This window comes from Schistocerca nitens, chromosome 1, assembly GCF_023898315.1.
Source record: "Schistocerca nitens isolate TAMUIC-IGC-003100 chromosome 1, iqSchNite1.1, whole genome shotgun sequence".
Classification (NCBI taxonomy): domain Eukaryota; kingdom Metazoa; phylum Arthropoda; class Insecta; order Orthoptera; family Acrididae; genus Schistocerca; species Schistocerca nitens.
Window position 1 is genome coordinate 1,012,660,470 of NC_064614.1, and position 25,004 is coordinate 1,012,685,473.

Here is a 25,004-nt window from a genome sequence, read left to right on the forward strand (position 1 = left end):
AATACATCATCACCATGGCGTGTCTGCATCGTAACAACGAGAGCTACATAAGCAGTTTGGTGAGCACTGTTTTAAGTCAAGTTTTTTTAGGTGAAAATTGTGGTGCTGTTGTGTGCTATGTTGGCATTAGGAGGGATCCTGACGATTTATGGGTATTGCTGCAGGGCATTTAACACTACAATAGTGAAGAAGTGATTCAGACTCATAAGTTGTGGTCTTCTTCCTTCGACATCTGTTGTCACCAGGAGCCTAGTGGTCAACAGCCCAGAATGGTTTAAGAGTTTCAGCAGAAATCTGAGTATAAATAAGAAATTATAAATATGAATATAATAGAGGGAAACATTCCACGTGGGAAAAATATATCTAAAAACAAAGATGATGTGACTTACCAAACGAAAGTGCTGGCAGGTCGATAGACACACAAACGAACACAAACAATTATAAAGATGGAATTAAGAAATGATTTTAAAACCTCTAGCAATCAATTAAGAAATAATTTAAAAATTTCTAGCAAGGAATTATGGAATAATTCTCAAAACTCTACTGATAATTTAATAAAACAGAAAATAGATAGGCAAATTGTCCAAGGAGTCTAGACAGGAACAGAAACAGAACTGTGTGGTGCAATTGTCCACTTTCCTTCTCATCCCATCTGGCAAGTCTCCCTTCATCTGAGGTTCTGGATGACTTTTCCAAACTCTCCCTATTTCCTAAACCTCACCTGTCCTTTTCCTTCATCCTCTTCCTTCCCCTTCAACCATTCTGCCAGAAAAGGAAGCCACTGGCTACAAAATCTTGCGAATTTTAATATATCTTTATATGTGAGCTCTCCTGCCATCACTTGATGAGTAGATTTTTTATCAGTCCATTTACATTTAATCACATGTAACCATATACATAGGATACAAACAACAGTTTAAATAGTAAACAAGGTATAAAGGTCAAATTAAAAAAACAAAAAGATGTAAATCACAAGACTTGCAAACAGTTTTATATGTATTTCATTGGATCTTGCTTCACACTGAAGAAGACAGATCACTGACCAGAGCAAGACCATAACTGCATTCTTCTGAGATGATGATATTTGTCTGCTGGCAACACACTGACGTTCTGTGGAAGTTGCCTTTTCCCACTCGCAGGAGTCTGCACACCTGCTGTGGTTTATTCTTTCTCTGCCGAAGCAGGTTTTTCTATGACACAGTGAAGGTCATGGGTACATACTGACAAGGACTCTTCTCATTATTTTTGCCCTGTTTTGGTGATATTAAATGTGTACGCAAATAGTTTTCAGCCATTAAAAGTGCACAAGTGCACTGGAGTGCAGGCTGTTGATTTACACACCTTCAAACAGTTGGTGAAACAGGAGCAAAGGCTTACTTTACTTTAGTTATATTCTCTGAGGAGGGAATCCCACTGTACATGGCATGAGTGAATGTGACTGAATGTAGGGCACCATGACATTCTTTAAATGAACACTGCTGAGCCACACAGGTGCACTATATTCTACTGGATTAGGCGCTAAAACTCAGAGTAGAGACTGAGAATCCCCATGTGGCACTATTAGGTTTTCTGCAGAATCTTATTCCTGGCTAGAACTTGCACACTGGTCTTCATTGGATGTTGACCGAAGCTTTAAGTTCAGTCCAGGGACACACCGAGGTACTGTAAGAGTACAGAATTTTGGCATAATTAAATATGGGATTTTCTCTTTTTAAAGTTAGAAGCACGAAGTATTCTTGTCTTATATAGATGATCAAGTGTGACATTTATGAACATTATGATAGTGCACAAGTCCATATTTTGAATATAATATTATGTATTAGTACATGTGTGTGTGTGTGTGTGTGTGTGTGTGTGTGTGTGTGTGTGTGTGTTGCTATTCTGTGTGATGTGTTGCTATTCTGTTTGGGGTACTCCTTGAGCAGCAAACAGCAGCTGAAGTTCACCAGCACACACCTTTATTTCAGAAGTACATCAAGTGGCTTCCAACATCACATGGAGGCTGAAAGAGTGCCTCAGAGAAGACAACATTTAACTTCACCAACAATGTCAAAAGAAATGGTCTGTTAAGTATTCACAGACCAGTACATTTGTATTAAAATGTCTTATTGAGATATCCACTCTAGGAACACATTTGTACACGCTCTTATTATAAATGATAATAGCTGTGTAAATCATTTGAAAGTTACTTAAAATACAAAAAAGTAATTCCCCCCCCCCCCCCCCCCCTCTCTCTCTCTCTCTCTCTCTCCCTATTCATTTCGTCAATTTCAACACTCTGTGCCCCAATGAACTAAGGCATGCCAATTTCTTATGTCCTGCTATTTCACCCGCAGACCTTTCAGATTGTAATCCATTACTTCTGCGATGCCATCGATCCATCTTATCCTCTGACGCACTTTTCTCCTTGTGCCTTCAATCATGCTCAGCGTTAACAACCAATATATATGAGAACAAACGTTACTTCAAGAATATTTTACCACTTTACTACCCATGTGGACCCTCTCAGTATGAGTGTCACTATAGGGAAGAACACTGTCCTTTAAAGCCATTAAAACTCAACAATCTTGCACTGCTTCCAAACAAACTGTTTCTGTCTTGTTGCAGAGCCAATTACAAAATTCATTACACGTGTCTATGAAATACTTATCATGGCAGGATGCTGTTTTCATAATGCACACTCAGGATGGTTTTATGAATATGGCAGCTAAGGACTGCAGACTGACGTTTATTATAGTTTTGCAATGTCTAGCTTTTTATCTTCTAAATAAATGCTAACAAAGTACTTACATTAACCAACTTTTTATGCAAAATGAAATCTTTCCTAAAGCTGTACATCATTTTCTGTTACTGATTATCTTTTCCTGAGTAGGCTTGCCAATCGTGGAGATGTACTATTTTAAAAAAAAGGTGGTGCACTTTCCTAATTGAAACATGTAGCTCCAGTCATTCTGTTACATAGATATTACACAGCAAAACAATAGTGTGTTATGTTCTGATGTCCTGAATGTTTTAACTATTGACAATTTTAAAAATATATACATACCTCATGGTAAATGGATCCTTGCGCTAATGAAGGCAGGCGAAAGGAGATGATTTTTGGCTGACCACTCTCATCCACCACTTCAAGATTGTACAGACCAAGTAATAATGTCTCAACACTGCGACAACTCTGACAAACAAACAAATGGCTTAGAGTCTTTGTAAAAGAGGAACAGTAAACATATAATAACATACAGTGCTACTCTCAGGTTTATTAGAATACTATCCTCCTGTAAAGACAACTCCTCATTATGGAAGCAAGAAAGACCAGATGAGAACTGTCTGTCTGTTTAGCAGTTTTGCAATTATTTTTTCACTGAAGATCCAAGGTTATGTACCTCCAATTGATTTTTCATTTACATTTTCTAATTTAGCTCATGTGCAACTGTTTTGAAACTGTACAATGGGACAGGCCTCCATCAGAATAGACAAAACACACACACAATGCAACTCAAACACACATGACCACAGGCTCTGGCTGCCAACATCGGTCTGCAAGTAGCGGCGTACGATGGGAGAGGCAAACTGGGTGGTGGGGGTAAGGAGGAGGCTGGGGAGGGTAGAGCACTGTTTGTAAGAGCGTACAGGGACAATGTGCAAATAGGGTAGTGCAGTTAGGTGCAGTTGTGGGAGGTTAGACAGAGGTCAAAGAGGGAGTAGAGGGGTACTGAAATAGGAGAGAAGTAAAAAGACTGTTGATGTGTTGATGGAATAGAAGGTTGTATAGTGCTGGAATGGGAACAGGGATAGCCTGCAACTTGGAATCTCCCCTATATGGTCAGTAGTAACTATCCTTTTGACAATATTGTTTTAAATTATGTATTATTATTATTATTATTATTATTATTATTTCTTTACTTTCTCAGACGTTAAGTCTGGTTGAGAATGGAAAGTGACGCGGACCTTGATCAAGCGTCACTTCCTATTAACTGTACGGTATGTGTTATATTGCATTTAGGAACTTTCGGGTAATTGAACATGTATCAATAATTACGGATTTCTGTAGTTGTATATATGTGTTTGGATGTAGCTGTATTGCATTGATGTACTGGTGGATATTGTGTGGTATGACTCCTGTAGTTGATACTATAATTGGTATGATGTCAACTTTATCCTGATGCCACATGTCTTTGACTTCCTCAGCCAGTTGGTTGCATTTTTCAATTTTTTCTCCTGTTTTCTTTTGTATATTTGTTGTATTGGGTATGGATATTTCGATTAGTTGTGTTAATTTCTTCTTTTTATTGGTGAGTATGATGTCAGGTTTGTTATGTGGCGTTGTTTTATCTGTTATAATGGTTCTGTTCCAGTATAATTTGTATTCATCATTCTCCAGTACATTTTGTGGTGCATACTTGTATGTAGGAACTTGTTGTTTTAAAAGTTTATGTTGTAAGGCAAGCTGTTGATGTATTATTTTTGCGACATTGTCATGTCTTCTGGGGTATTCTGTATTTGCTAGTATTGTACATCCGCTTGTGATGTGATCTACTGTTTCTATTTGTTGTTTACAAAGTCTGCATTTATCTGTTGTGGTATTGGGATCTTTAATAATATGCTTGCTGTAATACCTGGTGTTTATTGTTTGATCCTGTATTGCAATCATGAATCCTTCTGTCTCACTGTATATATTGCCTTTTCTTAGCCATGTGTTGGATGCGTCTTGATCGATGTGTGGCTGTTAGATGATACGGGTGCTTGCCATGAAGTGTTTTCTTTTTCCAATTTACTTTCTTCGTATCTGTTGATGTTATGTGGTCTAAAGGGTTGTAGAGGTGGTTATGAAATTGTAGTGGTGTAGCCGATGTATTTATATGAGTGATTGCTTTGTGTATTTTGCTAGTTTCTGCTCGTTCTATAAAGAATTTTCTTAAATTGTCTACCTGTCCATAATGTAGGTTTTTTATATCGATAAATCCCCTTCCTCCTTCCTTTCTGCTTAATGTGAATCTTTCTTTTGCTGAATGTATGTGATGTATTCTATATTTATGGCATTGTGATCGTGTAAGTGTATTGAGTGCTTCTAGGTCTGTGTTACTCCATTTCACTACTCCAAATGAGTAGGTCAATATTGGTATGGCATAAGTATTTATAGCTTTGGTCTTGTTTCTTGCTGTCAATTCTGTTTTCAGTATTTTTGTTAGTCTTTGTCTATATTTTTCTTTTAGTTCTTCTTTAATATTTGTATTATCTATTCCTATTTTTTGTCTGTATCCTAGATATTTATAGGCATCCGTTTTTTCCATCGCTTCTATGCAGTCGCTGTGGTTATCCAATATGTAATCTTCTTGTTTAGTGTGTTTTCCCTTGACTATGCTATTTTTCTTACATTTGTCTGTTCCAAAAGCCATACTTATATCATTGCTGAATACTTCTGTTATCTTTAGTAATTGGTTGAGTTGTTGATTTGTTGCTGCCAGTAGTTTTAGATCATCCATGTATAGCAAATGTGTGATTTTGTGTGGGTATGTTCCAGTAATATTGTATCCATAATTTGTATTATTTAGCATGTTGGATAGTGGGTTCAGAGCAAGGCAGAACCAGAAAGGACTTAATGAGTCTCCTTGGTATATTCCACGCTTAATCTGTATTGGCTGTGATGTGATATTATTTGAATTTGTTTGGATATTAAGTGTGGTTTTCCAATTTTTCATTACTATGTTTAGGAACTGTATCAATTTAGGATCTACTTTGTATATTTCCAATATCTGTAGTAACCATGAGTGGGGTACACTATCAAAAGCTTTTTGGTAATCAATGTATGCGTAGTGTAGCGACCTTTGTTTAGTTTTAGCTTGATATGTCACCTCTGCATCTATTATCAGTTGCTCTTTATATCCTCGTGCTCCTTTGCAACAGCCTTTTTGTTCTGCATTTATAATTTTGTTCTGTGTTGTATGTGTCATTAATTTCTGTTTAATGATTGAAGTTAATATTTTGTATATTGTTGGTAGGCATGTTATGGGGCGATATTTAGCTGGGTTCGCTGTGTCTGCTTGATCTTTAGGTTTCAGATAAGTTATTCCATGTGTAAGTGTATCAGGGAATGTGTATGGGTCTGCAATGTAACTGTTAAATAATTTAGTTAGATGTGAATGTGTTGAGGTGAACTTCTTTAACCAGAAATTTGCTATTTTATCATTTCCAGCGGCTTTCCAATTGTGAGTAGAATTAATTGCTTGGGTGACTTCATGTTGCAAAATTATCACTTCAGGCATTTGTGGTATCATCTTGTATGTGTCTGTTTCTGCTTGTATCCACCGTGCATGCCTGTTATGTTGTACCAGGTTAGACCATATGTTGCTCCAGAAGTGTTCCATGTCTGTTATGTTTGGTGGATTGTTTATTTTAATGTGTGTGTTATCTATTGTCTGGTAAAATTTCTTTTGGTTTGTGTTGAATGTTTGGTTTTGTTTCCTTCTATTTTCACTTTTTTTGTATCTTCTGAGTCGTTTGGCTAATGCTTGTAATTTCTGCTTCTTTTCGTCTAATTGCTCTGTCGCTTCTTGTTGTGAGATTTTACCTAACCTTTTTCGTTTTTTTTCCGAGATTTCATTTCTTATAAATTGTGTTAGCTGTCCGATGTCTTTTCTCAGTTTTTCTATTCTGATCTGTAGCCTGTGTTGCCATGCTGGTTTTGTGGGTTTCTTCTGTGTGTTGGTTGGTTCTGATCTCTGTCTAGTGTGTATATTTAGTGTAGTGAGTGCTCCTATATAAACCAGTAGTTGTAACTCTTCCATAGTTGTGTTTTCATTTATTTTGTTGTGTATGATTGTGTTGATAGTTTTTATTGTTGTTTCGACTTGTGGGTTATTTGGTGGTCTATGCAAGAATGGTCTTATGTCTGTATTTGTGTCTTTGTATTCTATATATGTCAGCTGAAATTTTTCTTCTATATCTAACATGTGTGTCACTTCGTGTTCTATTTGTGCTTGTTCTGGTGGCTGTCTTAAGATTTCGTTTTCCTCTGATTGTTTAATTGATGCGTGTTGTTCTTTGTTTGTTTGCTCTGGGATGTTTGAGTCCATTACTGTATTTTCTTCTTCTTCTGATTGCACATTATTTTGTTCCAGTATTTGTTGTACTTGTTGTTTGATGTTTTCTAATTCTGACTGGGGTATCCTGTTATTTTTGATTATTACACGGATCTGATCAGCTAGTCGTTGTTCTGTTAAAAATTTTAATTCTGGGTATCTGGTAATAAATGTTGTGTATACTTGTGATCTGTATCCAGTTGTGTTGGTTCCTAGGTTTGTTGCTTGGTAATAACAGAACATGAGGTGTCGATTAACTTCATCTGACCATCTCATCCTCTGTCTTTGTTTTCCTTCTAGGGTGGTTGCAGGAAGCGTATCCTGCAAAACACCTCTATTTGGATTTAAATCATTTTCCAGTTGGCTAGCAGTGTCGTTACCATTGTGGGCGGGCATAGGGTTCAAGCGTCGTCCTCGACCATGACGGCGCTTGTCCGAGGCTTCTTTAGTTCTGTCCTGAACCAACTAATCACACTAAAGGGGGGTTAGCCCTATTAGTGGTTTGTTCTTTTCGTCGCCTTTTACGACTGGCAGAACATACCGGAGGCCTATTATTATTATTATTCTTTACTTTCTCAGACGTTTTTAAGTCTGGTTAAAAATGAAAAGTGACGCGGACCTTGATCAGGCGTCACTTCCTTTTAACTGTATGGTATGTGTTATATTGCATTTAGGAACTTTCGGGTAATTGAACATGAATCAATAATTACAGATTTCTGTAGTTGTATATATACGTTTGGATGTAGCTGTATTGTGTTGATGTATTGGTGGATATTGTGTGGTATGACTCCTGTAGTTGATAGTATAATCAGTATAATGTCAACTTTATCCGGATGCCACATGTTGTTGACTTCCTCAGCCAGTTGGCTGTATTTTTCAATTTTTTCTCCTGTTTTCTTCTGTATATTTGTTGTATTGGGTATGGATATTTCGATTAGTTGTGTTAATTTCTTCTTTTTATTAGTGAGTATGATGTCAGGTTTGTTATGTGGTGTTGTTTTATCTGTTATAATGGTTCTGTTCCAGTATAATTTGTATTCATCATTCTCCAGTACATTTTGTGGTGCATACTTGTATGTGGGAACGTGTTGTTTTATTAGTTTATGTTGTATGGCAAGTTGTTGATGTATTATTTTTGCTATATTGTCATGTCTTCTGGGGTATTCTGTGTTTGCTAGTATTGTACATCCGCTTGTGATGTGATCTACTGTTTCTATTTGTCGTTTGCAAAGTCTGCATTTATCTGTTGTGGTACTGGGATCTTTAATAATATGCTTGCTGTAATATCTGGTGTTTATTGTTTGATCCTGTATTGCAATCATGAATCCTTCCGTCTCACTGTATTGTTATCATCATTATTATTATTATTATTAAAAATTATGAGTAATGCAGTGTAGTGTAGCTTCTTGTACTGATTGTGTCTGAATATCTATGTGCAGTTATATAATGTTTTAGTGCCTTTGATGTTCCTTTCTCTCTCTTTTTTTTCCCCTTTGACGCTTTTGGTTGACATTTATTTTATTGCGTACCCATTTTTGTACCAACAACATTAATTGCAAGTATTCTGTATCTTATCTTTAAGTGTCCTTTTATTGTAGAAATAACACTCATGCATTGTAAGCTGTTATAATTATAATGTCTCCGCAAGTTATGGGACCAAGAAAATGGTTTTGTTACTGAGTTAACAATTTAATTTCTTCATGTTTTTGAAGTGAGATCGATTACATCGAGCCTTTTAATTCAAAAAAGTGAAAGGGAAGAGGTGGCTGGAATGAAGTTTTTCAGTATCCAGTAAATTTGATGGGGCTAACCTTACATTATGGTTATTATCATATGGGAATCGTCTTTCATGTTGAGAAACTGCTGGATGTCATTAACAGAAGCAAAGCAAGGCCACACGAAGGCACAGAAGCACAAAACTTGAAGGATGAGCTTAATGCAAAAAGTACCACTTTTTGTTTTGGCATGGAATTTGACTGTACAAACTGTTATGACACGCATTAAAGCAAATGGCATATAGAATTGGCCTCATGAACAGTGATACGCAACAAATAAAATTACGTTGAAACAACAGTTGTTAGTTACACAGTGTATTTGCTCAAATGTGACATTAATGAGTAAACAGAAGGTAAAATAAGTGAAAACTGTTTTTACGACCATAAAAATACAAGTGTAGTTACGTACAAATCAACTTCAAGTAATAAGCAGCGATAAAATGAATGAAAATCCAAAAGTTAGAACTTTATACCCATTATATGACTGGAATAATTCTTTTCCACTTCCGACTGAATAAATTGCTAATACTGTCTGTCAGATTCTGAACAAATGTCTTGCCTTCTTGATGTTGGTGTTTTTATGATTTTGAACATATTCTGCTCTGGAACAAGTATTCTCAAAATTTTGTGAACTCGGGAAAAAGTCCTGTATTACAGTTGGTGCTGCTAGTACAAAGTTTGTATATATGTAATAGATCACAATGGCAAACTGATGGCTGCAACCCCTATCAAGGGTATGACTACAAAGAACTACTTGAGAAAACCATATGCTGTTTGTAATCAAAAGATTGCATACTGTCACACTGTGAACAACGACCTGGAAAACTTGAACTGGAAGCTTATTTGGTAGATGTTTTCAAATATGAGTCAGACAAAATGACGGAACACAAGCAGTTTATTCACACTGACAGGGATAAACTAGAGATACATCTTGCAATTGTAGAAGAGTTTATAGAGAAACTGGTTTGAAAACATCTGGTAAGCCACCATTTCGTTTCAAAACACCAAAGTTCATATATGAAGAATGTGAAAGAAAATCCTACAGATGCTGAAGTGATAATTTTGTGGATTTTGATGAGAACTATTTATTTTTCATTGCAGATGCTGTTCAATGGTTTCATTGTGATAACTGTCATGTCTCATTACACCCTTTTGTGGTTTCCTTGGCAGTACGAAATACACCTGTATTATTAGTGACTGCCTTAATCATGATATCACTGCAGTTCATGCACTCATAATGAAGTACATTAAACGTTTGAGGATGTCATTTGAAGAAACCAAGCACTTGCACTCTTTTAGTGATGAAAATATGGAAAAATAAAAAAAAGTTCTTGATTTTATGAGTCTATGTCTGCATGAAAAAGACTTTGGTATCTTCCTAAGCGGAATTTCTTTAGAACCAGCCATAGAAAATCTCCTTGTGATGGAACTGGAGGAACAGCTCATGCTGGTTTGCAGAGGCTTTTAAGTAACCAAATATTGGTTCTTCCTTATCTACTCAAGTTCTACAATGACAACATTTCCAACATAATCTTTTTTGTATAAAACATGTTTGACTATCAGCTGCCTTTATTTTAAACCCAAATATTGACCAATTTCAGTCCCAAATAGTGACCAGTTTCAGACATGGATAAGGGTTAAAATGGTTAAGCCACAACATTATATTTGTCATTACTTAATGTGTAGAGCATGTCATGAATATCAATATACAACAAAGGACATTTAGAAGCAAACATACTAATACCAAGTGTACATGCATTTTACACATACTTGACTGTTGATAGCCACCTTCCAAAAATACTGATAATCTTTTTATGTTGCACAGAAAAGAATGAACAATTTCAGTTTGGTCGCAAAAGAAGGTTTTCCAAAGGCTACACAATTGCAAAGAGAAGAGAAAATCACCAATTCAAGCCCACTGGTTTAAACAAAATCAGAGTAAGCAGAGTTTCCAATTGCAGCTTTTACGGTTAAAGCATTTAAAGAAGATGATGAACTTTCAGATTGTCAGCTTCATGCATCCCCATGGTTTTGTCCATTCCTTCCACTGGCCATGTACTGAAGACACTCGGTAGATTCCAGGGAATCACATACTTAAAATCTTGAAACACCATCAACAACATCAGGAAGGCAATACATTTATTCAGAATCCAAACAAGACAGTATTAGCAATTTATTCAGCCTGAAGTGGTCCAAGATCCTACTCCAGGCATATGTAAAAACGAATGTGCGCAATGGAAAATACTGAGCACAAAAATCAAGATTTGGCCTTGTCTGACTACACCCTGAAGCACATCTTAGGATCTCTTAATTGTGGTATTTTTTCCCTCCTCCTTGCTCTTTAACATATAAATTACAACATGAACATAAATGAATGGTTAAGGGAACTAGTAACTACAAAATGATAAATGTTTCTGGTTATACATTTACTGTAGATTAAAATCCCTTTGTATGTTACAAATGTTTATATACCGATGTCCAATGGACAGAGAGATACAAATGAATTTCCTAACTAATATGATTGATCAAATTGCCCAAATCTGCCCCTTTTTATGGCTACGCGATCTAATATAAATAATGCGAGATGACTGACATCATCTGCGTACTAAACACTAGAAAACACTGTTTTTAAAGATGATCTACAGTGGTGTGCAACCTCAGTGGAAATACAACTTATGTGATCACAGCTGTTTAACTTTATAGCCTTAATAAGCCAAAGAAATTAGCAATATCACCATATGTACTGCGTCCAGTGCGTCTGAGTGATGATTCTCGTACACATCTGCGACGATGGAAGAACTACAGCCACAAAATAAAAAACTCTTTCAAACACTAGGATGGCACAAAGCGGTCCACTGGCTAATATAACTACCGTCTTCTCCTCTCCGTGTTCTATTGACAAGAAATATGAACTCCCAGCCACACGGACGGAATTCAGATAACGTCTCTATGTGAGTACAGACAGAAGAAGTGCTCTCAATCACTGAATGCTGAGTACTCAATGACGACTCCCTACCCGGAGGTGAAGTCCAGAATCATACAAGTTTGCAACAGTGCAGTGCCTAACCATTCTAATTATAAAATCTCCTGAGAGCAAAGACAGCAAGTCCTTCTGTACCAACAAAAGCTGATACTGAGCGACCATCAAACACAGACGCTCAAAACAGAAGATCTCTTTCTCCCCACCACTGGCTTCCCAGCAAAGTTCGGCTCCCCTCCCTCATAACTGCAGAAGGAAAATCATATTCTCAAAACCACGGAATATTCTCCCTCTCTACAGATTCTTCCAAACACCGACCAACCATATTTTAGATTTTTGTCAACCAGCGCAGAAAGTTTGCAAAGAAATACCTATACCCGTTAATTAGGAATTCATGCAATGGTACGCTTCTCAGAGTAAAAATCCTCAGAAATAAACCAGCCTGTATGATTTCCAAGTTAACACTTCATCGTTCCTCTCTGTGATGTCCAAGATTTTCAGAGTTTCCGAAGTATTATCCTGTTATCCTTCCGGCCCCGCTACAACACCAGCCGGCCGGTGCTGTATTGTGCTTCAGTGCTCAGGTGCCCCAACCGTCCATCTTGGAATACTTTCTATGTTAAGCAAACCAACACACCTGCTTGAAGTTGATTTGTACACAACTACTCTGGTATTTTTACGGACATAAAAGCAGTTTTCACTGATTTTACCTCCTGTTTAGTTATTAATGTCACATTTGGACATTTACAATGCAATAACTTTGAGCAAATGTTTTTCGGCTGTAAGCAGCCATGGGTCAAAAATTAAACTATATAACTTCTGAAGCTTAGAGACTAATCTTTTTCAGATATAGCAAGATGAAAAAGATTAAACTGCATTCAGTTGAGATATAAGCCCCCAAAGCTACACAAAATTTATCACACAAAAACATTTTCATTACATTTGCAGCTGCATATATTTTGATACGGAAGGACTGAGGCTATTGCACAAAATCACAAGACGACAGCAAAGCTGTCTGTCATATTACCAATTCTTGGCGGAATCTGTCCATAAAATTATAATTTATGGCTGCTTAAAGACATAAAGAAGTAAAGTAGTACAGCTGTCACAAGATGTATGTAAAAATATCTAATCAGTAATATATTCCAATTCAGCACAAAAAGTTGTTTAAGTACACAAAAACAAGTACTTGTAATTTAAGAGTACCCGTTTATAAAAGTTATCCAAAGTAGGCTGCTTGGCATGCATGAAGGTGGTGTAAACTTGGGAGCCCTACCTATGAGAGGCTGTAGAAATGGAACCAAATGAGGTATTGAACTGAAAATGTGTAAATATACATCCAAGAAATTGTTAAACCCACTCCAAAAATTTCATTCAATTTGGAAATGGTCGAATGGGATAAGAATTCCATATCTAATCCGCCAGACATAGAATGACACTATGGTACAGGATGAGATTTAGATCAAATTTGCAGACTCGTGGCAGTATTCCAGAGAATACATTAGGTAGAGTCAACTATTCTGCTGCTTCTAAAAATGACTGTGGCTGATGAGTTTGCTTTAAAATAACATTTTCTGTTTGAATAATAACTCTCTTTTTATTTATCCTTTGTACATTTATCTTTTGCACAACATGTTTCAGGAAAGATTCCCAATTTCAAGTATGTTTTCCATGTGTTCATTCCATGGCATTTATTAGCAATGTTTTCAGTGTGTGACATGCTGCACTGTTCTGTTGCATTTTGGTTTTCTAGTAGTGCACTTATGTAGAAACCACATATCCACAATTTTTTGCTTGGCACTTTATAAGTTTTGCTATGCTGCTGCTTGCACATATTTTCACTTTTACGTAATTCAGAACTTGGTGTAACTGCTGACGGTGTTTGTTGGAGCTTATATGAGCAACTGTTTTTAGTACTTTTACTTTCAGATTTTTACAATTGCAAGTTTTCATTGCTTGTCTTGGCAGTGATAATTTGATTTTATCTATTGTAAATAATTAAAGCCTGTGACTGTAAAAATATTTTTTTAATATAATGTAACTTTTTTCTGCTACTAATTATAATCTCCTTTTCATTTATCTCATTAATTCATGGATAAAGGCCATAATGTAAAAACTAACATTCAATGTTTTCCACATTTTTGTGGTACTATAGACAGAATGTTAGCTAGGAAGACAAGAAAGGACAACAGAATAAAAAATTATAAAGTAAAGGCAATACAATTTGTAAGTGAGTGAGACTTGGGTGCCTACATACAAGGGTATGAGAGGATCCATACAACAGATGATGAGATTCTTAAAAGGTCAAAGGACACTCAAGATTATACTGAATACATAATGAAGACATATGAACAGAATTTAACATATCTAATATTGGCAAGAGTGTGAGTGATTACAGAAGAAGATGGAAAGAAGATACTAACCATATGAATGAAGATAACATTGCCAAAACAACAGATAAGGCTTTACAGATGACAAGGAAGAAGAGATCTTGGAAGACCTAAGAAAACATGGGAAGAGTTTTGAATGGGAAGCCAGAAGAACTGGCATTTTGCCTAGACCACGAAGTACAGAAGAAAAAGACACGTATATCACATAAGAATCCTAGTAGTTGAATTAAAGATTTACCTAAGATTAAAGGCAATATTTTTCCATGTATTGCATAATGTCAGCAATGAGATTTATCTACCATACCCCCTTGCATAGAGTAAGGACGTAGACATACAAACAAAAATTATGAAAGGCAGCCACTAAATAAACAAAATAAAATGACACCTCATGCAGCACCTTTGGAAACAAGACCCACACATGAAATGGAATGTGAGCTTTGAGATATACTGATTTGACTACATATTAAATGCTTAATGGAATATGTACTGTATCTCCTAATCATTATAGGTAAACTGGAAGGATAATCTGCCTTAATTGAATGTCTGTAACAGCAGATATTATCGGTTGAGTAATTGTGTAATCCTTCCTGGCAAACAATCTGTGTGCAAAACAGGTGAACTCCCTTTCCTACCACATGGGCATGTAAACCTATTGTCCTCCTCTCAAAGTAAACGACCTAATTTTTATTGGCTTTATGGATTAAATTCTGGCAGACCTGGTTATACATCAAACTTAGGTTTATTTTTTCATAGTCACTGGGTTGTAAACTTACCTTCTTGTCGCCATGTGCTACAGAGTTCAAATAAACAAAAATTAATGTTGGAAGAAACTGCAATGTGAAACGCTGCAGATCTGGCTGCTTTGAGCGGTACAGTTCAAACAGTTGTGAGCAGACTGGATCCACAAGCTGTAATTGCAAAATTAAAAAAAGATTCAATGTATACTTCTTAATTAGTGAAAGTAATTTAATATGGTACATTTTACTCAATGAAAAAGGAAAAAGGTTTGAAATGAACTCAGCTTATATATTTGAGGAACATGTATGAAATGTTTGTGATTATATTAATAGTAAACAGCAACTGAACTACTTGGGCGAATAAAATATTACTCTGAGAAAGTCAATAAAACTTAAATCTATGAAACAAATGTAGATCTCAAAGATTATACTTTAAAAATTACATTGTTTAGCACATTATACACTATTTTAAAAAACAATGGTTTAAGTTTACAACAACAGCAGTTACAGCCAGGGCACATTTCCTCTACATACAAAATCACAAGGTGTTACTTTTGAGTTGATGATGAGAGTAGTTTCAGGTAACCAATGAGAGGCAAGAAAGAAAACTAAGTATTGTATGTGCCATTCAAGTTCTGTGAAGATTATTTGTGCCTATTTTGGATCATCATATGCTTTTTCAAAAGATGGTAGTTATAATTAACAGATATGTGTAACAGCCTGGTTGGGAATTGGCAAAGGCACCAAATGTGATCTTATGAGAAAAGTTTAGCTAAAGTTACTACGTAGTCAAGAAGTGGTTTCAGATGTATGCATCAGGCTATGATGAATATCTTGCAAACACCTCACATTACGACTGAATAAATTGCAAACTGCATGTTTATATTCACACCAGCTCATTGCTGTGACATTTTCACTGTCTAGCTGCTAATATCATTGCTAACTTCAAGGCAGTAGTTTACATATCCATTTAGGTTCCTTCTCATCTCACTGTCTGTGATGCAAACATTTCTCTGCAAAACACACAAGTAACAATATATTCCCTGTTCTATATGGAAATGAAGTCCCATCCTCCTTGACAGAGTGTAGGGGAACAATGCGGGAGACATCCACCGCTGCACTAGACAAGGTCCTAATGGTGGTAGTTTGCCATTGCCTTCCTACGACTAATGGGGATGAATGATGGTTACCACAAAATCAGTCACAATTTTTTAAGTTAGCAGATATTCACAATAACAATAAAAATAAAATAAGTGACAAACAATGTAGAGCAGAAGTTACTATTCCAGCCTCAGATCACTGACTGCATCCTCAATAGCTACTCGAACTGTTCAGCAATTATAACCAAGCTGCTTCTCAGATTGTTAAGATATCATTACAAAATTAGCTCCTTAACAATCATTGGCTTTGCCTACTTGAAGCCACATATCTTACAACTTAACTTAGACCTCAAGCTACAATATAGATCAATTTATCACAACATTTATTCCAATACTAGAAGTAATACTTCCGTACTAGAAGTAATACTGAAGCACAAAAGAGCATTGTCACAGTTCTGGTGCAGCAATGAATACTCATTTACAGCAACATAAAGTATAAATGATGACTAACTGAAACCCTCAGCTGCCGACAGGTGTTGTTGATATACCTCGATGTGGACATCTGAAAATGTGTGCCCCGACCAGGACTCGAACCCGGGATCTCCTGCTTACATGGCAGACGCTCTATCCATCTGAGCCACCGAGGACACAGATGAATAGCGCGACTGCAGGGACTTATCCCTTGCACGCTTCCCGTGAGACTCACATTCCCATCTGTCCACAATTCTACATATGTAATGTACCTTATAGACATTTGCCCATCCACTCATTACTCGCGCACGCTTTGGTGATTCCCATAAGAGTTTGGGCAACCTGTGCGCATTCGCACAGACGAAGGTCAATGGCTGGGTAGCCTTTAACTATATATATGAAGACAGTAACTGTTCTCGAAAGAACAGAATACTGTTGATGACCGTGCAGCTATTTCTCTGGAATAAATGATGACTAACTGAAACCCTCAGCTGCCGACAGGTGTTGTTGATATACCTCGATGTAATGAGTGGATGGGCAAACGTCTATAAGGTACATTACATATGTAGAATTGTGGACAGTTGGGAATGTGAGTCTCACGGGAAGCGTGCAAGGGATAAGTCCCTGCAGTCGCGCTATTCATCTGTGTCCTCGGTGGCTCAGATGGATAGAGCGTCTGCCATGTAAGCAGGAGATCCCGGGTTCGAGTCCCGGTCGGGGCACATATTTTCAGATGTCCACATCGAGGTATATCAACAACACCTGTCGGCAGCTGAGGGTTTCAGTTAGTCATCATTTATTCCAGAGAAATAGCTGCACGGTCATCAACAGTATTCTGTTCTTTCGAGAACAGTTACTGTCTTCATATATCTAAACACAAAGTACGTTACAAATCAACTAGCAATAGTGGTCTGTAGATTTCCCAGAAGAAAAAGTTTGTAGATTTCTTTCTTTCTAAATTGAACCTTCAGTCTCTCATATTCTTTGCCTAATTTCAAATGCACATATGAACATTGAGCAAAGCTGTTGATGTAGTCACAAAGAAAACAACAAAAATCAACAAAAAACAGTTACATTTTATTTTTGGATTTTGTGAAATGCACAGTTCTACATTTATGAACATTGAAAGGAAGTTGCCAATCTTCGCAACACTGAAGTTTTGTCAATAACCGAGTGATAATTTTACACTAGCTTTTAGATAATGATTCATTGTGTTGGTAACTGTAGGTCATTAAAATAAAATATGAAACTGAAGTGTCATAAAGGCCAGTAATATTAAACATAACCAGTAATGAACCTAACACATTTCGGGTCAAGTTAGCCTATCAATGCCAGATGTTGGCTTCATTCCATAATGTAATGTTGATGTGGCATGCTATGTCATACATGTGCAAACAGAAAGAGAACAAAAAACTGACATTTTTTCATTTGCATTACTTTTTGGAATGTAGGTTTCAGTGTCAGCCTGATAAATAGTACAAAACAAAATCTAGGTTAGTTTGAAAGGTGACAGTTTGGTTGAAAGATGGTGAAGCAGTATCAAATGCTTCAGTTTATCCCACATTTCCTTGAGGCATGCTGACAGGATAGGTATGTTCAGTCACTGGAAACACATCCATTAGCTGAGTTGAAATGCTCATTCTATGAAGGAAAATGTTATGCATATTCAGAATGGAGTTGCAGCCAAAGACAACATCATTTGTCCATCTAAACCTTATAGAGTGTGGCTGGGTTATTACCACACATCTGTTTAGGGCTCCTTATTGAATTTAATGTGCTACATCTTCCCTACTCAGAAGTCCTCAACCCCGTCATAGGTTTTGTTTGATATCCCACAGAATCATATTTGTGTTAAGTTTTGGTGTGGTAATGTTTAAAATGCTCTTTGGCAGCCAATAAATAGGGTACAAATATGCATGCATCGATTCACAGATTTCAGGTTGGTTGGTTTGGGGAAGGAGACCAGACAGCGAGGTCATCGGTCTCATCGGATTAGGGAAGGATGGGGAAGGAAGTCGGCCGTGCCCTTTGAAAGGAACCATCCCGGCATTTGCCTGGAGCGATTTAGGGAAATCACCACAGATTTCAGGATGTCATGTGAGAAAAGCTAGAGATGAGTTCTGAGAGACCAACATTTTCAGAATCTATACTGTTTGTCATGGAAGAAATCATTCCACTCAATATTTCTCATTACATTACAGCTCTGAATATGTTCTACAATACATAGATGTCAATGACAGAAGGTAGTTCTGTGTATCATTTCTGCTACTCTTCTTGTATGCAGGTGTATACTGTGTTTTCTTTCAACCAATGTGGGCACAACTACTTGTTCTGGGAATCTATGGTACATTATGGCCATGGAGGGGATAATGCAGCTGCAAATACTGTATTACATCTTACAAGGATTCCATCAGGCCCTCAGGCTTTATTCAGTTTTAGAGATTTCAGCTGCTTCTCAATGCCAATGGCACTAATATCTATACCACTCATCTCTGTCTTGGTGCAAGCATTAAATTGAAGCAACACTCTTGAATCTTCCTTTGTAAAGACATTTGAAAAGTGAGTCAGTATTTCCATATTTTCTTTTGTATCAACAGTTTCATGTGTCATCCACAGGTGTCTGGACACTAACTTTGGTACCACCAACAGAATGAACATGAGAAGCATTTCTTTGAGAATTGTGCGACATCTTTTGATAAGATTCTGTTATGATAATTGTTGGAGGTTTCAGACACTGCCCTTTTGACAGCCAAACAAGCTTTATGTAGTATGTGTCTTTCTATAACAATATGTTCTATTTTACAACTACTGAGTAGAAGTAGTTGTTTCTTTAGAAGTTTCTTTATTTCTTTAGAATTTTCTTTATGAAGACTGTATACTGTGGAGGGTCCTTCGTAGTATGAACAGTTTTGACTTTCTCCTTGAGATTTCCCATTTATCTACTTTACTGGATAAGTACATTTTTCTGCTTCTTTTGGTTACCATTTCTAGTTGAGCAGTCATTGTTGCTAGAAATACTTCATGTGTACTGATACAAGCTTCAAAGAGGACATCCTCAAAGAGGTTAACTATTTGTTCCCAGCATGAGTGGGTCTCCAAATTACCTGTTGTGAGTTGTTTTCAGAGAGGGCATTTAGTATTGTGTCTCGGGATGGCATACATATTATGCAAGTGCAGAGTTTCTCTTAAGGTTCTGGTGTCATCTGAAGGTGAGTCTGATGGTCAACAAAACACTCACCTTTGATACCAAAACCTGTCCAAATGATTTCACATAAAAACTCTTTATCTTGGAAGACTTGTTTCTTGTTTACAGTGACAAATACAGTTCATCCATTTCCCCATAGGCCTATTTTTTCCAATATACACTTAAATTTACATCAGTTTCAAGTTTTAGCCAGATTTATTATGTGAGCTCAACAGTGCTTTAAATTACACTACTCTGTCATGAAGGGCTGAGCAGTTATCACTTGGATTTTAATAGTCTAATTTCTGGGTTGAATTTCTTATGCTCTTATATTAATACTTCTCAGTTTCCTGCAGCTATCATTATCTGGACTGGATGGACATTATTAACAGAAATTTATGATGATATTTATAGACACACAAAAATAATAGGATAACACCAATCATTAACTTCTATTCTATTGGGAATTGTTCTGAAATTGTAAAGTTTTGATATTTTGTAGACAACTGGCTCCGCACAAACTGATAACATTACTGGCGCTGTCAACAATCTCCATATCAGAGACTTTACTTTTAAATTTCAGTTTATTCATGTTTCCTTAGCTTACAAGACTTTAAATTTCTTAGTTTCTGAAGACTGAATGTTTCAGAAACTACTAAATTTGAAGTCTTGTGAAGAGTCTCTCCTATCTGAACAAAACGATCTCATGAACTGTGGTATGAGTAAGCTTATTTCATATATAATATAATAACTGAAGCATGCTTGCTTTATTGTTGACAGTCATCATGCAACAGACCTATGAATGTTGTAGGGAAGATCTTGTAGAATGTATATACTTTTGGATTAAAGGTGACCACTCACCAGAAAGCAGAAGCGTTGAATTCTTGATATGCACACAAAGAATACTTGCTAGCTTTCGAGCTTGAGTACAACACACACACACACACACACACACACACACACACACACACACACACACACACACACAAAGAAAACCTATCACATTTATGCTCCTACATGGTGACAGCTAGACTAACACTTTTTCTCCAATGGGGGCAGTGTCAAGACGGATGGGTAGATGGAAGCAGGTGGCAGGGACAGGGGCTCGGATTGGGTGGCTAGTAGCTTGGAGGGAGGCAGCCAGTTTGCAAGCTAGAAATGCAGGAATGAGGTGTGGCAGGTATGTGGGCTGGCACAGTTGTAGCAGCCTTTGGGAAGCAACACATGCTGAAGGTGACATGAGGACATGAACTGAGAGGGGTGACAGAGCAGAGGAAGGGGAAAGTGTTGTGTGGAGGGTGCGAGACAGTGGGTTACCAGAGATTCAGGCCAGGGTGATTGTGGGAGCCGCATATATGTTGTAAGGATAATACCTATCAGCATAGTTCAGAGAAGCTGGTGGTGGACGGAAGGACCCACATGGCTTGAGTTGTGAAGCAGCTGATGGAACTGAGAAAGTTGTTTCTGCAGCATGTTGTGCCCACCAGGTGGTCAACTTTGTTCTTGACAACGGTTTGGCAGTGGCCATTCATCCTCATCAACAATTAATTTGTGGTAATACCAACATAAAAGACTCTGCAGTGTTTGCAGCAGACTCGGTATATGACATGGCTGCTCTCACAGGTGACCTGGCCTCTAATATTATAGGATAAGCCTGTGACAGGTCTGGAGTAGGAGGTGCAGGGTGAGAGGGCTGGCAAGTCTTGCACCTTAGCCTGCCACAGGACCACAGGAATATAATCCATGTGGCTAGGGAAGGTATCATGTCCCTGTCACCTTCAGTATGTATTGCTTCCCACCGGCTGCTAAATATGTGCCAGGGTATATAGCTGCCACTTCTCCCTCCCGCATTCCTAGCAGGCCAACTGGCTGCCTCTCTCCAAACCACTAGCCACCCCCCCCCCCCACTCACCCCAGTCTACATGTACATAGGCACTCTGCAAGCCACCGTATGCTGCGTGGCAGTGGGTACCATGTACCACTACTAGTCATTCCCTTCCTTGTTCCACTCGCAATAGAGCCCTAACGTGCAATGTATGTTATTGGCAGCAGAATTATTCAGCTGTCACAGCTTCAAACAGCAGTTCTTTAAATTTATTCAACAATGTTCCTTGAAAACAACATTGTCTTTCCTCAAGGTATTCCATTTTGAAGTCCTGAAGCATTTCTGTAACAGTTACGTGTTGTTCAAACCTACCGGCAACAAATCTAACAGTCCACCTCTGAATTGCTTCAATGTCTTCCTTCAATCCGACCTGTTACGGATCCCAAATATTCAAGCAGTACTATGTGAACCACACTTTCCTAAAATTCTCCCAATAAACCAAAGTTGACCATTCACCTTCCCTGCTGCAGTTCTCACATTCACCTTCCTTACCACACATCTCACATGCTCGTTCCATTTCATAATGCCTTGTAATGTTATCCAGATATTTAAATGACTTGTCTGTGTCAGTCACGGCACGACTAAAACTTTATCCGAACATTACAGGTTTGTTCTTCCTACCCATCCGCATTAACTTACATTTTTCCACATTTAGTGCTAGCTGCCATTCATCACACCAATTAGAAATTTTGTCCAAGTCAAGTTGTATCTTCCTACTGTCACTCAACTTCGACACCTTACTGTACACCACAGCAAACAACTGCAGATTGCAGACCACGATGACTGCACCAAATCCCTCTCCCTCTACCCACCCCACCGGACACTATTCCCACCACAACTAACCCACCTGATGAAAAATACTATTAATCTAACTGGCAGCAGGTAGTGGCATAGGCACGTGTACATATGTTTGTATTTCACTCTAGCTCACCAAAAGGATAACTCTGAAAGCTAGCGAGTTTTCTTTCTTGTGTGTGTGCCTATCGTCAACCCAATGCTTCTGCTTTTCAGTGCATGGTCTAACAGGAAGATCACAATTGGCTTGTGTTGGTCAATCAGCACACAAGATTCCCACAAAAGAAACGAAGCTATGAAATTTAATATGCTTTTATCCACTTCCAGCTTGTTCCTGACGTTCCTTGCACTGACTGAATGGAAAAAGCCACAATTTGTATTATAAATGAAGTAACAATATACACTAATGCCATTAATGTGGCAGAGATTAAACACCTATGGAACTACTGACAACAGATGTGCTTGTCATTAACATCTTCAACTATATTAAAAACTTGAAAATATCAGACCACAGTGGCAAAACAGGAGATGTACATGTAACTATTCAAAGCTCAATGTACATAAACAGATTTTTATGACATGTTTGGCTTTCACAACTCATCAGCAACCTGCCACCTTCCTACCTCCTCGAGACTGAGTTATGCTACAGTACATTCACTTAACAAAAATTTGTATAAAAAACAGGTCCACTAAAGAACATGATCTAAGAGGACTCGCACTGAATAAATGTTTTATCCATCTAAACCCACAATGTGAACATACAAACAATATTCCAATCATTATCTACATAGCATATGACATAATAATTCAGAGAAAGTAAATAGGTTACTTGCATTGTGCACTGCATACGCAATGCAACAATTCTCCAAGTACACTGAGGGAGAGCAAATTAAGACTACATAAAACATTTCACCGAGGCTTTCACTATGTCCACATCAAAGTTCATTAGTTGTCCAATCCCATCCATTTGTGCCATAATAATGGAAATTTTTTACTTAATTTATCCTTTTCTAGTTTCTTTTGCCCATGTTTTCACTACCTCCTTTTTTGTTAAAACATTAACGATTTCCTTCACTTTGGACTGCACAAATTAGTAACGCTGCATCTATTACAAATCTAAGCACAAGCGGGATGCATCCTCAACTAGGCAACAACCCAATTATTCTTTATTCTTGACTCCATTCCAACTTGTCACGGTACGTACTGAGAGCGACTCAGCAGTAAATTCAAAAAGTGTTATATGTCTTGTTATACAGTACACGCTTGTACAATTAAAGGTGGTGGTTAATGTGAAATAAGATGAGTGGAATTTTTTGAAATTTTAGTAGTATAGAGAACAGCACAGGTTTTTTACTAGCATGATTATTAAACCAAAAATAATGGCATTGGTTTTATCAAATAATCTTCTGTATTACAAATTCTAAATGATACTCATATTTACAGATTATGCACTTTCATTTTATGAAATATAAAATAATTCCTCGCATACTGATATTTTAAATATTACATATTTATTAGGGATGCAACATATAACAATAAGAAGCTTTTGTAAATATATCAAAACGACGCACATACATACATCTGCGAACCGGCCTCGCTCCTCCAAGACAGAATGCAATGCTGCAATGAGACTGTGGTTATGTTCCAGTGAAACGGCAAAACTATGAAGCTGGTCAGGTTCCTGACCTGCACAATCCTGTAGCCATTCTCGCACAGTCTCTGCCATAGCTCTCCCCTTCAAAATAATAACAAAAAATTGAAGTTTCCGATATCACACACAAATTAAAAACACACCTATCTGATGGTCAAATTCTTAATTTTCAAACAGCTGTACCAGCTGTGTTTATGAATTCAACATTAATGACAAAAGCAAAAGAAGCAGATATAGCACACCTCTCATACAACAACATTCGTTCACACAGCATTAAAAAAGAAGTCAGGCAACATTCTGCGATGAAGTCCGTGAGGAAATGGGTACGGAATTACAGAAAGGGCAAATTCCTTAACACTATCAACGTTCAACGAAACTCACTCTTTATTTGATAGTTTCATTCATTTTACAACAGTCTAACATCCGGCGAAACTGTATATTTGTAACCATCTCGGCGACATTAAATATACATTTCCTCTAACAATCTATAGCACTTTCTAAATCTCTTCTCGCATTTTATTTTACTTACTATCACGAAACATTACTTCGAACCAAAATAATACTAATCATGGTTTACGCATCCCTTCCAACACACATCGCACATCTTTCAACATTGAAATGTCAGGTTCGCCAAAGATTTACGCAATTCACGTGTTTTATTTAAAATCTCTGGGTCAGCTGAGATCGAACGTGTTCCAGTCAGAATCTGGGAGAGTGTTTAAAACCCATATGCTACTTTTAAAGACCTTCCACACGCAACGATTGGCTGCGCAGATACCTGTGCTAATGTTGTGCATGCAATAGATGGCTGCAAATATGGTACGTTCAACGAAACAAGTTACGGTTTATTGCTCGCCTGCAACCTCTCAAAGTTTATTTCTATTCTTCAGAAATAGAGGAAATTCTGTTACGGTCTCTGTTCACAACTTGTGTTGCAAAAAAACAAAAAGCAAGTGAAGT

General features: G+C 37.3%; 1 protein-coding gene across 4 annotated transcripts in view; it reads right to left on the bottom strand.

Annotated features, from left to right (window-relative positions):
- LOC126195817 (hyccin) overlaps positions 1 to 24,708 on the bottom strand; it is a 182,590-nt gene extending 157,882 nt beyond the window's left edge. Inside the window, exons 1-4 of one of the 4 annotated variants that reach the window (XM_049934461.1) lie at positions 24,426 to 24,708; positions 23,973 to 24,128; positions 14,995 to 15,129; positions 3,047 to 3,172 (exon numbers count right to left, since the gene is read on the bottom strand). In XM_049934461.1, the coding sequence (XP_049790418.1) occupies positions 3,047 to 3,172; positions 14,995 to 15,129; positions 23,973 to 24,119 (408 nt within the window). In that variant the 5' untranslated portion in view covers positions 24,120 to 24,128; positions 24,426 to 24,708. Of the gene's footprint in view, positions 1 to 3,046; positions 3,173 to 14,994; positions 15,130 to 23,964; positions 24,129 to 24,286 lie in introns of those variants that run through there. The other 3 variants (XM_049934467.1, XM_049934477.1, XM_049934487.1) reach the window with 3 other exon arrangements.
- Between the last annotated feature and the right edge of the window lie 296 nt (positions 24,709 to 25,004).